Below are 15,159 nucleotides of genomic sequence, written 5' to 3'. Positions count from 1 at the left end.
AAATTCAGCTTCAAAATGCATGATAGGATTCAGTTAGCACTGCGGCTCAGCGTATAAGAAACATCAAGCAGTGTCAGATTTAAACAAATCCATTGAGTATGATGTATTAAATTCACTAGGAAACCTAGTATATTAAGCAAGATAAAACAGGGACTGGTGCAATAGTGTAGCAAGCTAAGCTTCTGCCTGTGATGTTAGCATGTTGTTTGGGTGCCCATTCATGTCTCAGCTGTTCCACTTCTGATTCAATTCCCTGCTCATGGCCTAGGAAAGTAGCAGATGATGGCCCAAGGCCTTGGGCCCCCTCTCCTACAGAGATCCAGAAGCAGCATCTGGCTCCCATCTCTGGATTGGCCCTCTGGTCATGGTGTCCATCTGGGGAGTGAATCAGCAGATGGAAGGTCTCTCTCTCTTCCTCTAATTCTCTCAAGTTTAAAAAGAATAAATGTAATTGGAAATCAAACAGAGCATCTCTTTAAAGACTTGCAGCAGAGGGAGGATGGGAGGGAATTAAATGTAAACAATTTTGCTACTATAGATCATAAATACTAATTTATGCTTGTCATTAATCCTACAACACTGTTCTCCCACTGAGTAGGACCTCTCAATTTCTGTCCTCCAGAGCCTAAGTTGAGAGACCACATCATTCCAATTGAAAGAACAGTCAAAACCATCATGGGTGACCCCAGTAAAAAAGTAAGAGAATTCATTCACTTTTATTTGGTTGATGGTAGTTGCTAAACGGCAATTAAATGATTTTGTCTCTTTAAGGATCTACCTTTGAAACTGCTTTAGAAAGAACTTAGTAAACCAAGTCCACTTTTAAAAGAACTCTTTCCCAAAAAGATAAACTGTAGCAGGACTGAGCCATCAAGCACACACAGCCCGAGAATTCTCTGTAAAAGATTTCTTACAGAGCATCCCTATGCCAGTAATCTTCAGGTAATTTAAAATGTAGTTGCTGATGAGTAAGAGGACATGCCTCCTCCAAAGTCTATAAAGAACTCTTGGATCTCATTTTTGGCACAGACATCCTACTTCTCCACCAAGGAGAACTTACAGCAGACCATGCACGTGGTTGATTGTTCAATATTTCCCAAGTATTTTCTCAAGTATTCCCCGTTAGGAGATGCAGAAGTTACACTGGGGGGAAGAAAATCAACAACACTGAGACATTGGTGTATTTCCTGTATGAAAATGGCACTTTGTTTAGAGGCCAATGAAGAGGAGGAAAATCCTCCAACATGGTTTGCTCATCGAAGACTAAAAAAATTAAGTTTTGTGATAAATAACAATGGGATAGCTATATATAAAAAACATGGCCTAAAAACAAAACAAGTCAACGAAAAAATTCAGGAGCAGACATTCAGGGAGAAGACTGCCAGATCTCTGGGCCAAATACAGGCTTCCCTTTCCACTCCTCCTTTGAATGACTGGGATGCAGTCTTTGTTTTGGTCACCATAGAGCCCTGCTTTTCTGTTCAAAATTTTTATCCCCATTAAAATATCCATTCATAAAAGGATTAAATTTTTAGCTTTGTATCCTCCTCCAAAGCAATCTAATAAGTTTAAACAAGAGTTAACAAATATTATAATACATGCTCACAATCCCATACTCCACTGACAAAGTGAATTAGCACCAGATCCCAAACACAAAAGTCTGGTTTTCACAGTCATTTGCATTTTGAAATTATGAATAATTAATTGTGCCTGGTCCTGTAATTTAAAAGTATGCTTCCACTGAGTATTTTAAAAGTGAGCCCCAAATAACCAATACCCCATAACATAGGGTAATAGATGCTATGTTTTGAGGAGCCAGGGAGCAGGACGTGGTTTAAGAGACCCTTTTCAGGGAGTTTATCTCATAAACCATAGGTCACTGATAGCACCATCTATTTACTGTGACATTATTCCATGTATAATCCTTGTTGAAAGGTTTCCACTAAATGATCCATGGAATAGGAGATGCTCAATTTCCATTCTTTCAAGTACCATTAAATATCACAATTCTCCCTAGGTAAGAAATTCCACCCTTCTCCTTATCCAAACCATGTGTGAAAAGTGCTATGTGGAAGCTCGGGAAGGATGGCCGCTGATCGACTATGTCTTCTCTCAATTTGCCTTGTCCAACAAGAACTTGGTATGAAGAAGCTGCAGTGTGGAGGTCTACAGTGCCATAAATGCAACTGGGTTCAACTGCCTTTACAAAAAAAGCTTATGTTTGTCAATTTTGCTCTCATCACTCTGATCAAGGCTTTCAGCCTCAGGTTTCCTCCATTCTCTCTTTTAGATCATTTACTTACAGTAAACACAAGTTCAGTTAAATGAGCTTTTGTTAAGAAGGTAGCCCAAAGGCTTGTGTTGATGGTGGTGTGGGAAAAGGCAGTGGGTGTATCATTTTAGAGGGAAAAAAAGAAATATTAAGCTTAGGGCACTGCTGTCTTAGTTCATTCAACTACTAAACTACAAAGCCATAACTTGGTGGCTTTTAAATGGCAAACATCAATTTCTCATAGTTTTGAATTCTGGGAGATTCATTGCCTGGTGAGGGCTCACTTCCTCCTAGGCAGAGGCTTCTCTCCATGAACTCATATGGTGGAAGGTGCCAGTTAGTTCTCTGGGGTCTCTTTCTTGAGATCACCAGTTCCATAAACCTTGAACATGGAATCACTGCCTCCTCCACTGGAGTATAACTCACTCATGCAAGGCTAGTGGACCAGCCTTTGGAATTATTAACCAGACACCTGTTTCATCTTTCTTAAAGGAGAAACCAGTGAAAACTAATTGTCAGGAGGATGATACAGGGGAGAAAGTGGTCCAAGAAACAAGCTTAGAGGTCTTAAGGACTCTGGACCCTCTGGTCATTGGAATGCCTCAGGTAAGGGATTTTTGGTTCCCACTTCCCACCCATTTGCTCATCTTAAAATGCTGCCACTTATGAGTCAGGTATTGTAGTTCATATGTTATCAGCTTCTAAGTCCGTAAAAGATGTGTGCAGTGATGTTCAGTACCTAACATTTGGTAGTTCCTCAAAAGCAAACGGTAAATGAATCAAAATAACTCACATCTAGATCATCACAATTATCTGTTAAAACAGAATATAGTCACCTTCCTGGATTCTTTCTCTTCTTCCCCTAGAGTATCTGGAAACATGGCAAAGCAATGGCAATTATAATGCAGTGAAGGTCCAAACTTTGCCTCTTTCTCTGAGAAGTTATCTCCCCTTCTCAGGCCTCCCTGGTGGCCTGATCTGAACCTCATCTGGAGCAGGACCCTTTAAAATCTGCATTTTTCTTAACCGATATACAGAAAACTTTCGTGGCCAGACATACAAGGCATAGGAGACAACCAACAGACCACCCTGTGAATCATAAGCTCCACCTAGGATCCTATATTTTTCTTGAGCGATCTGGGTTTTGAAATGCAAATTTCATGGGAATGTATCTTGCAATGGAAAAGGACTAGGCCTGGTGATTAAATACAGATTCCAGAACAGAGGGTAAAGATGTACACAGTGAAATCATGCACAAACACGTTCTCCCAGGACCAGGAGAAGCATTGGATAAAGAAATCTGCAGATACTTCGTATCTCCAAAATGGAAAGATCAGCATCAAAAACCTCCATCAACAGCAGCAGTTCAGGTGCTGCCAATATTTCTCTACCAGAACACACCACTGCATTCTTCGGGTTTGGGGAATCACATGAACAATTCTAATTGTCACATTGACATGAGGGAGATGTAGGCCCTTGGTAAGAAGGGTGCATGAATTAGAGATCCCACAGTATCCCAGTAGTCTCTCAACAGAGTTATCCTGACCCCAGGTCCAGTGACACCTTCAAGGATAAACACTGACCAACACCCACTGTGACTACAACCTAAGACAGAATGCACTGTGCAGAGTTTATTAGATGGTTCCATTTTTATTTATGAGCAGCAAAATGATAGCAAGAGACAAGATGCTAAACCAGGAGGACACACACAGAGAATCAGACATGAAATAAGCCATTTTTGCATTTGCCTTATGTTGCATAGGTGTTATGGCCAAGAATCCTGACTTTTGTGGTACCTATGGAATATACGGGAACTCTGGAATACTTATTTAACATCATCAGAAGTCTGATTATGGCAGAGGAAAGAAAACAACAAAATGTCAAGGAGTCCACAGCACTTGTCATCTCCACGGGAATGGGTTTGTACATCCTTTTAGGAACCAAAAATTGTCTATTGAGACTCATCCCAGAAGGCTTTGATCTTACACACAACCCCAAGCTGGGTTTTTTCCTATCCCCTATTGTAATGACGAAACCTGCTTTCTCTTTCTAGTCAAACTCCCTACATCACAGCAGCTCCTGGCCAGGCTTCTGGTAAGTTAGAAAACAAAAAACAAAAACAAAAACAAAAACAGAAAAACCAAGATTGGATAAAACTAAGTACAGATAATTCACTTCCAAAACCAAAAGACCCAGAAAAAACAGAATTCTATGTTGTGCTAATTACACTCCAGAATGTTTACAATTGTCAAGATTATGTTCTAACACAATTATTAAACTGTACAATTTTAAAATAGTAATAGAGTGTCATCCAGGATAACAAAAAAATTCTGCATCTATTGTTCGGATTTCCCCTCCCACTGTGACAATAACACAAAACACCCTTGCATGATTTTCATACACTCCAATTAAACAGATGTACATACTCATTCTGGTTCATTCTGCATTTTTGCTTGGTGATTCCTAGGAATATTTTCATATGTGACCTCCAAAAAAAAATGAGGGGAAGGAATTGCCTAAGTCTTGACTTTCAGAGAATAGACTGTAGTGATATGCTTCAAAATGATCCAATTTAGAAATCAAGAACATTCATAACAGCAAAAGAAAAAGGGTGGGAGGGTCATTCAAATGCCTGGAAATTGACCATTTTGTCTTCCATCTTACAGGTAATATCCATGCTTGCCAGTTTAGGGAAATTGTGTGGGGCTGGTGCAATAGGACTTTTGAAGATACTGCCTGAGCTAATCCATCCCAAATTAGTAGGACTATGGAAAACACGCTTACCTGAGCTCCTGCAGCCTCTGGAAGGTACGAGAGGTTGAATCAGATCTTGGTCCAAGGTGGCGGGAACATGTAGTCATGGTGTATCGTTTCTCTGGAAAGAACAGGAGGCAATTTTAAAAGGAAATGCAAAAAAAAGACAACCATGTTTTCTTTCTGGACTTCAATTCTCTTCCTGTACCAAAAGTCATTCTAAGAGAAGATCTGGCAGGAAGCACTTTTAGCAGGAACTTTCCCTTTTGTTCTGGTCTTTACTCTGTACTTAGAAGAGCTCTCATTTGATAGTACTCCCAAAAGGTATTTTTAATACACATAAGAGCATATTTTAAGGATTTCAGTGATTAATGTTGAGATTAGTGGAAACTCTAGATCTTTAATCACCAATTGAAGAGCTGTATCTGATTAACACCCCAAAATTTCTCCATGTAGAAAATTTCATTTCTAGTAGCCATTCTGGGCAAAGAGAATACCTGAAATGGAACTCCAGCACCCACTGGGAACCCGGCGATAGAAAATTTGGTCTTTATATGTAGTTATCGCATCAATTTCTATTTCCAGGAAATGCCAGCATCGTGTTATGGGAAACCATGCTGCTTCAGGTAAGGGTGTCTTCTAGATTAGTTGTTGACTATGAGGTGATAACCTCAACTGATTTTACGCATTTGAACAAAAAATAACCAGATTCTGAAAGGCAGTAAACAGAAATGATTGCTCTTGAAATCACCAAAATTTGATGGTGCTAGGATTGTGATGAATAAGTACTTTTTATACTGCCAGCATGCCATATTAACACCACATCTCATCCCAGATGCTTCCTTTCTGACCCAGCTGCTGGTTAATGCACTTGGTAAAGCTGCAGTACATGGTAGTGGGCCCTGCATGTAAGGCACAGATGAAGTTCCAGGCTTTCAGCTTCGGCCTGAGCCAGCCCTGGCTATTGTGGAAATTTGGTGAATGAACCAGCAAACGAAAAGTCAATCTCACCTCCTCATTCTCTCCACTTTGCAACTCTGCCTTTCAAATAAATCTTTTGTAGTCACCAAAATTTGAACAACAATCTTTAGTCTTCAATTTAAGAGCCTAACAGTTTTGCAGATTTTACTTACTCATTTTTTGCATCTTAAATCCTAATTTTGAAGTTTTCTTCTTGTATTTGTAACTATTTTTTTACCTTTCTCATCAAGAAACAGATTAATGTACATTACACTTCTATGCTATGCACCGTTATCTCTCATCTATTTCTCAGGCTTTTCCTCAATTTCTAAAAAAAACCAAAGGATGACACTGCATCCCCTTTCTAGAAAAGAAAGCATTCTCTAATTCATAAATGACACTTTCATCTCTACAGTTAAACAGCGCCCTATGCAATATCAAATGCTAGAAATGGAAAATTGCAGTCAGGTATTGGACATCAGCCGCCTAGGGATTTTTCAGTTTCAGGAATCCACAGAAAGTCATGGAGGCTGTGCCCAAGGAGTTCTTACTAGGTTCAATTCACAAGCCATCTATACAGAAATACCGATGGCCAAGTATCCATTTTCAATGAGCTCTACACAGTGCCTCTTCTATCTCCTATCACTATCCTTTCCAGAGTAAGGATTTCCTGGGTAGTGCTTGAGCACTGTCAGGTTTTAAAGGCTCTCAATAATGATTCTTACCCAATGAACAATCCGAAAATTACTGTTCTATGACTGCTCAATTCTAAGCTATCGCTCCTCCAAAATTGGTCTTATATTCCTAGCTAGTTTTAGATTTAAAAAAAGCTCGAGATGCAACAAGAGTCCGAGAGAGGAGAAAGGTAACAAGTTCCAATCTGCTGGTTTACTCTCTAGTACCTGTAACAGCCAGGGTTGGGCCTGGCTAGAGCCAGGATCTGGAACTTAATCCAGATCTCCTGCACGGATGGATGGCAGAAACTCAACTTCTTCAGCTGTGCTCTTCTACCCTCCCATGTCCACATTAGCAGGAAACTAGAATAAGGAGGTGGAGCCAGACATCAAAGCAGATAGGATACCCGTATCTCACATGAGACTAACAGTCCTCTTAACCACTAGGTAAAAACCTTGTCCCAGCTACTACCTTAAGGCTAACTGCTAGAGAAAAAGAAAAATTTTCCCTTCCAATCTTGAGTATACAACCAGCTGAAATCAACTGCACACATTATTCCCTTAAACTTCCAAGGCTCGTTTCTTTAAAGGCCTCTGAGCTCCTTTTAAGAAAATGAATGCTTTGACCATAAGTATCTTTTATAAGCTTAGAAAAATAAAGGAGAAATAGTATATTTTAAAGATTGCTATGATTTTGCCCTCCAAAAATGAAACCACATTTTTAATCTACTGCTCTATGAAGGAAGATATGGGTCACAAGGATTATGATTCCGAGTCAAAATAATTGGTGAAACCAGTCATCTTTAGTTGCTAAAGTTGAAACTGGCAAAAAATATTCCTGTACATTTAATCGACTCTTCAAAATACTTAATTCTGTATTCCAAAATTCTATCCTGTGTTTCATAGGTAAACCCAACAAACAAAGTAGGACTTTTCTACATCTATCAAAACTTGAGAACTGTTAAGTTCACAGCAGTTTCCATTTAAGAAAGCCGAGGAAGACACTTTCAATGAGTTATTTCCATACACTACGTCTTATTTCAAAATCATCAGCTATTTTATAGGAAAAGGCATATCCCATTGAATACACAGTTAACTGTTAAAAAATGCCAAGTAACATTCAATAGTCACACTCAAACCTGCCTTCCGCTATTACAGCTGCTCAAAGAATCTTTGTGGAAGATCAATGACACACCCTGGACCATTCAGTTGAGTCAGGATTTCAACCAGCAAATGGGCAGTTACAGCAACACCTCCACTGAGAAGGTTAGTGTTTCAGCTAGGCCGGGGGGGGGGTGGAAATGAACCCCTCCTTTACCTCATAACCCAGAATTTCTGCTCAAGTTCCATCTTGTCTATAGTGAAACCAAAAGGTGGGAGGCAGAGTTAAAAGAGGCTTGGAATTTTCCTTTTAGGACTACTTAAAGTACTGTATTAGCTTACATTTAGCCAAAACATACTCTTATACAAGTATCTATGTTTTAAAAAGACAGATGTGCCTGGCATTCAGCTGTGTGTGTTCTAAAAGAGGAAGATGAATGGGTGGGAAGGAAGACAGCTATCCTGCCATAGCTTCAGTATCCATTGATGTCTTGATTCACATCAAGCCGACCTTGAGATACTGCCAGAAACAACCCACTACAAGTTAAAGGCTTCAAGCCAAAAGAATGCACAAAAGCCGATTTGCCCATTTTTCTGCCTACCACAACTCTCTCTCCATTGTAGCTACCCATTCCCAGTGAGGCTTGAAACGTGGCTCCTTGCTTCTAACATAACCTTAATTATTTAGCCTCTCCAGTTCACCACTATTCTAGTCTATAACAGAAATAATACCCACCTCTGAAGGCTATAGTATTGTGAGATCAAGTTTTTACTGTCCCCAGTGAAGTGCCTAGTTTGAGACACATGCCCAATGACAGTTGTATCATTATCACAATGTTAATCTCAGAAATTTGCCTAAAACATATTCCCTCAATTTCATCAATTCCATTTTTGCTTCTTCCCAAAAATTTCTTATTGCCAACTTTCAGCTCTCCTACTCTGGTGATGCACTATCCCATCTTACTCATCTAACAACGTCCAGGCTCACAAGACGGCTTCAGGAGGAGGGTACCCTAGGTAGGCAGAACAATACCAGCAATGAGCAGCCTGTATGGTTCTCAGTGCTTACACCAAACAAGGGTAAAGAAGATACTAATTAACTTTTCCTGCAAAAGAAATTACCCGTAATTGCTTAAAACAGCCACATATGTATCTGACAATTTTGTAGATTGGCAATTTGGGCTGAGCTCAGCTGGAAAGCCTTCTTGATGTGGCTAAAGAACATATTGAATGTTTTTAAAGATTTGTTTTATTTTTATTTGAAAGGCAGAGTAGGGAGGAGGAAAAGAGATTTTATATCCAGTGGCTCACTCCCCAATGACCAAGAAGGCAAGAGACGAACCTGGCGCTTCCTGCAGGTCTCCCACATGAGTGAAGGGCCCGAGCACTTGGCCCATCCTTTGCTGCTTTTCCAGGCCATAAGCAAAGAGCTGCATTGGGAGCCGAGCCGCTGGGACTCCAACCAGTGCCCCTATGGGATGCTAACGCTGCAGGCTTTTAATCCCAGTTCTTATATCCCAAAAAGATAGAAATACTAAACAGGAAGAGTTACCTTATGAGAATAGGAACAGAATTTACTTGCTAGTGAGGAATAAACATAAATTCACGCTCAAGTATGGGCTGTTCCACATGGAGAAACAGCCAATGTGAGTGGGTCAAAAAATTACCCAGAAACTAGAGAGAAAAGAAAAACAAACAAACAACAACAAAACTGTACCTACCCCTAATCAAGAAGATCTGCTGAGAAGTGGGAGAGCAGGCCTGTCCCAAACCAGGGAGCAAAAGAAGAGCACACTGCAGAGCATTCTGCCCGAGGACCTTCCATGGCACGAAGCCTCTCCTGCCGTCCACCTCTTTTTATAACAAAGCGGGTATGCAAATAGGTTGGAGTGAGCATGCGCACTGGTCTGGCTGCAACAGCTGTACCCTGTGAACATAGGTGCATCCAATTAACAATTAAAGCCTAGGGTTACACAGCAGGGGGAGGAGAGTTACATCTCACCCACATTTTAACCAAGTGCCTCCTTACACATCATTCTAACCTCAGCGAGGTTCATGGGGAATACTGCAGACCCACGTCTATAATAGTCTTAGCTAGAAGAGCTTGTGGGCTTGCCATTTTTCAGCAGGCTAGGTGACGCCTCTCTCTTTGGCAGAGGCAACAAAACATGCAAGGTCTGCTCAGACACAAAGTCAAAGCTGCCCCTGTCACTTTTGCCAGATTTCATCATCCAAAGTGAGTCACACTCTCAGCCCATATTCAAGGACTGGGAAAAATAATTCCTTTCCTGACTGAAGTAGCTACAACAGTCACAGTCAGGAGGCAGACACTAGAGGTAGGATGAGAATATAGCAGCTACTGGTACACTCAAACACATTTGTAGACATATGCCTTTGTTTTTGGTGTGTGATATTCCATGCCAAGTCGCAAAGCAGAGATGTTCTATATACTGGCTCAAAATCAGCAGAGACAAGGTGAGTGCAGCTGGGAGGCACTGAAGTCAACCTTTTACCTCTAAGTCATATTTTGCCTTCATAACATCAGTTTGATTTTCTTCATCTACTCATTTCCTCAATGACAGTTTTCGATTTGCAGTTTTGCACCTAATTAATATTTACTTCTGTGTTGCACAGTCTTTCTCATAATTTCTGGACTATAGGGACCTTTGTCCTGGGCAGCCAAGAGTACAGCAGGTGCTACTTTGTCAGAATCTCACTCTGATCAAGTCTGCACTCTGGAAGGTGAAAAAGCAATCCAGTCTCCCCTTATTTTTTATTTATTTATTTTATTGTTTAATGATACGGTTCCATAGGCCCTGCGATTTCCCTTCCCCACTCCTTTAATCTCCTCAGCCCTACCGAATTCTCCTATATTATTACAATAGTATAGTCCTTAATAAACAGACATAAGTCCATCTTTCTGCTCTTTAAGTGTATCCTGACATTATAGGTATGGACAATGGTAGAACCTCCAGCATATTGTCAGGATACATTTAACAGTCCTTCTGGTCTACACAGTCTCTCCTGAATTTATTCATAAAGACTCACCTGTTTCTATTCGCCTTGCCTTCCCTCTTATTGCATGCATTCCCCTGCAAACATAAGGAGCCCTCTTTGTCACTGCCATCATGTAGATTCCTCAAAGAAGTTGGCCAACCACACAGGTGTGTCTCCTGCAATGTGATTAGGTGGAGATTCTAAATAGAAGCACTAACCCGAGATCATCCAACCACAGATTATTTGAATCTTAGAAAACTGATCAAACTTATCTTAAAAATGACCCATTTCGTTGAGTGTGTTTCTTCAGTGAGCATTTGTTAAGCATTTATTAGCTACCAGAAATTATAATGATTAATAAGATGCTCTGGTACCAAAAATTCAAATCTCAAGCATGGAGACAAAGAAGAATTTTATTAAATGGTATAAAGTCAGAAGTGTTAAAATGGTAACACAAAAATCTAAACAAGAACAGAAGAACCCAGCTGGGGCACGGAGGCAGTAGAAGAAACCATTTTCAAGAAAAAACAGCCATTGCAGAACCTGGTTTTTAAGCAAATACTACATCACCCCCAATTTCTTCCTTTTAATTACTATTTTAACTCATGCCTAATTTTCACCAGAATCTGCTCACCAAACTTCAAATTCCTGTTTTTTTTTCCCCCAGAAATTCCTTTGGAAAGCCATAGGAACCACCTTAGCCTGCTGCCAAAATGCAGATTTTGTGAGTTCACAAATTAAAGAGTTTTTGATTGCTCCCACTCAACTGGGCGATCCAAGACAGGTGAGATCGCTTTCGCTCAATAGCCTCACATGATGGCAATAACTCCCATCCACAAAGCTGACAGTTCTCAAGCTGAAATTCGACATACCCAGAATTATTCACAAACTCAAAAGAATTCTTCAAATTAAGTTTCCAACACATGAGATGTGGGACTGTTCCCAACTTAAATTCAAATTATAGCCATGTTTATTAATAGTTAGTTTCTAAATTCAACTAGAACCTTTAGCTAAGCATAAAAATCTTTATTTGAACCAATTAATAAACAGTTACTAATAATATATATTGTATGATACAGATTCTATGGCTTAACTAATGTGTGCCAGACTAGTAACTGGAAAAGACAAACCTCAGTGCCAGTTGGACTGTGTGTCTGCTGCTCAAAGCCCTTACATATTTAGCTTCTAAAACCTTCCGGTGCTTGCATGCTTAGAAATGTATCCCTCTCTTCCTCATTATCTCAGCAAGTTACCCTGGCTGAGTTAAATGATAACATGTGACTGTTAGTCTCACTGAGCCAGTCTTTTGACCTCCTAACCAGGACTCTGGCTCGTGTAATCCAAAAGGCTCTAACTCGAGTCTGGCATGAGCAGATTCCAATCTTGCTCCTACTATATACCATCTGTATTTCTCAGGTTCCTCCAAAGTCAAATGGGAAAAATAGAACCCAGTCTAAGGTCTTATTCATGTACAATTCGTAGTAAGCCATTACAAGTGAGGAGAATATTTGATACTGAAAGTGAAACTTTCAGGAATTACAGTGTGAAAAAAAGGTGATTAAAGAAAAATAGTAGGTTATCTGTGCAGATTTGAAGAACTAGTTGAGGTTGAAACTACAAACTTCGATTGCCATCACTTCCTCAGTGCTATCACTTTATTTCTGGCAGCACCCAGCAAACCAGGTTTTAGTTAAGTTGAAGAGTCAGATTCATCCATAGCTTGGATTTTGCCAAACTGAAATGCAATGAACAGCAGAACACAGAAAACAGAGTAAAGAAACTGGGGGAGGAGAAGGAAGTTAGGAAGATGAGTTCAAAGAGGAGAAACAGAGAGATCGTGAAGTGATAGTACAAACAATAAAAGATACAGAGAGGGTTCTTGATGAAACAAGGAACAGGAAACACAGGGATGTTAGACCATGGGCATTAGAGTTGACATGTTGTGGCCTTGATTCTAAGGACTAGGAACAGTTCTGGTTGAGATCTTGGTGACAAGAGCCTATTTTATGTGTTTCCTGTGCCTCTGGCAGAGTTATGATGCCAAATGACATATAACTGGATTTATGACCAAATGTTAATGAAGGCACCAGTTTTGGAGAAATCACCCTTGGAGAAAAGAGGTGGAAAGGGGTGGAGGTCCAGAGAATGGGGTGGGATATGACCTCAGAATGGTTCGTCAGTATGCCAATGACAAGGCATTGTGTATTTCAAAAGAGCTGAAAGAATAGATGTAAATATTCTGACTACAAAGAAACAACACACACTTGAAGTGGTAGATACATTTATTGGTCTGATTTATTTGTGATACAAGATATTGCATGTATAAAAACATCACATTTTGCCCCACAAAGGTATACAATTATTTTTTGTTTACTAACAATTTTGGTTACAAATAAAATTTATAATTTAGAATGAATTAATAAGTTAATCAAACTTCCTTCAACTTCTCACCAATCAAAGACTGAAACTCTAAATCTTGAGGGTCACCTAATGGACCTTGCACCCTACCACCACCACCCCCTGTCTGATCACCTCTGTGCCTGCTTATCCACTCCTCAATGGACCTCACCACATTTGTACTCACTTTCTGTTTGGAATTCTCCTTCCCACATAGTCCAATAGCTCACTTGCTCACTTATATCAGGTTGCTACTTGATGTCACCTTGTGGTTGATGCCATTTTTAACTATCTAAATTGCAAACTGTAGTATCAGCCTTGTGGTTTAAGACTTAAGTCACCACCTGCAATGTTTACATCCCAGCTGAGTGCAGGATTGAGTCCTGACCACTCTACTTCCAATCCAGTCCCCTGCTGTTGTGCCTGGCAAAGCAGCAGAAGACGGCTGGAGTGCTTTGCCCCTGCCCCTGAGAGACCTGGATGAATTTCCAGACCTCTGGCTTCAGCCTGGCCCAGCCCTAGTCATTGCAGCTGTTCTAGAAGTGAGCTAGTATATCAGACCGTGTATGTGTGTCTAACTAAATCTTTCAATTAAATAAATAAATCTTTAAAATATAAACTGTCCCCCCAACTCTAACCAGCTAACCCCAATTCCTGCTCTTCTTATCTCTATAGTCCGTATTATCATCTGGCACACTATATAGTTACACATATACTGATGCATATAGTTAGCTGTTTTATTTCCCAGTTGCCTCCCTGACAGTCCTCCTGGTTAGACACTGCATACAGAAGAGATTGTTGTACATTCTGTCCACTATTGTACTGCAAACACCCAGAAGGGTTCCTGGACATAATGACACTCAATCAACATTTGTTGAATTAATAAAGGAATCAATGAATGGCTAAGCTGAAAATTCATGTCTTTTTTAAATTTTAGGGAACAACATCTGTTTTAGGATGCTGTGCTGAGAACCACTTGGATATTGTTTTAAAAGTTCTTAAAGCATTCCAAGACCAGGGAAAGTTTTTCATGAATCGATGTAAGGTAAAAACAATAATCCCTTCCAAAGCCTTGGCTGTCACAGAACAAACTGCAATGGTATTTTTTCCATGAATATGCTTTGGCTTTGTCATGCCCACTCCTGTTTAAGGGTCCTATTCCAGGTTAGAACTGTCTAAGCAAAGACACGGAAGGAGGATGAGCTATAGAATAAGTCTGTCCCATCCCATATACCCTGTCACTAATGCTGGTAGGAGAGGTTGCAATGAGCTCTGTGTGTCTGAGTTTATCCCGCCATTAGCTGTTCAGGTTTCAATAACAACTGCCCTTACACATACACTGCTTCCCCTGATGGAAGGTTCCAACAAGTGAATAACTATCAAAAGCCCCTCACATTTACCTCTTTTAAGGACCAATAGGCCCAAGACACTAATCTGGCCATTCACAAGTGGACAAGAATATATTGTCCAAATTTTACACCAACTTTTTTTACACTAACTTCATATAGATCTCCTTCCTTTTATAACCTATTTTATTTGCATAAAGTGAACAAGTTTTATCAATTTCATGATACACATAAGGAGCATAGTGTTACTTTTCACCCACACTCTTTCCTCCTTATTTTTGTATTTTTTTTACAATGATATACTTTCATTTCATTTCACAATGACATTTTTAACAATCCATTAGGGAGACATTTCAACACGTCCAAGTAGGGGGAAAAAAACTACTATTTCTCGAGAGTATAGACAAAGGCTATAAACAATCATCAAAATGTCAATTTCACTTGTACAGATTACATTTTTGTACTCTGTGTATTAGTTATCAGAGATCATGGAAAACATGTGATGTTTGTCTTTTGGTGACTGGTTTATTTCACAGAGCATAAAGGTTTTCAGTTATCCCCATTTTGTTGAAAAAGACAAGATTTTGTTCTTTTCAATGGCTGAATCGTTTTCCATAGTGTATAATTGTATCTGCCATATGACCTGTTCCATAGTGTT

At 39.8% G+C, this 15,159-nt stretch overlaps 1 protein-coding gene across 1 annotated transcript in view; it reads left to right on the top strand.

Moving 5' to 3' along the window:
- The window catches only part of MROH2B (maestro heat like repeat family member 2B), a 54,372-nt gene that overhangs the window by 14,076 nt on the left and 25,137 nt on the right, over positions 1–15,159 (top strand). The window contains exons 11-20 of the mRNA XM_040977674.1: positions 623–696; positions 2,018–2,140; positions 2,765–2,878; positions 4,035–4,191; positions 4,326–4,366; positions 4,939–5,080; positions 5,612–5,652; positions 7,819–7,926; positions 11,426–11,542; positions 14,093–14,200. Coding sequence (XP_040833608.1) covers positions 623–696; positions 2,018–2,140; positions 2,765–2,878; positions 4,035–4,191; positions 4,326–4,366; positions 4,939–5,080; positions 5,612–5,652; positions 7,819–7,926; positions 11,426–11,542; positions 14,093–14,200 — 1,025 coding nt within the window. The remainder of the gene's footprint in view (positions 1–622; positions 697–2,017; positions 2,141–2,764; positions 2,879–4,034; positions 4,192–4,325; positions 4,367–4,938; positions 5,081–5,611; positions 5,653–7,818; positions 7,927–11,425; positions 11,543–14,092; positions 14,201–15,159) is intronic.

The sequence above is a fragment of the Ochotona curzoniae genome, unplaced genomic scaffold, assembly GCF_017591425.1.
Source record: "Ochotona curzoniae isolate NIBS_2020 unplaced genomic scaffold, NIBS_Ocur_1.0 contig_2754, whole genome shotgun sequence".
In the NCBI taxonomy this organism is placed as follows: Eukaryota; Metazoa; Chordata; class Mammalia; order Lagomorpha; family Ochotonidae; genus Ochotona; species Ochotona curzoniae.
Note: the sequence above shows the minus strand (reverse complement) of the source record. Positions and strands in the feature narration are given on the sequence as shown.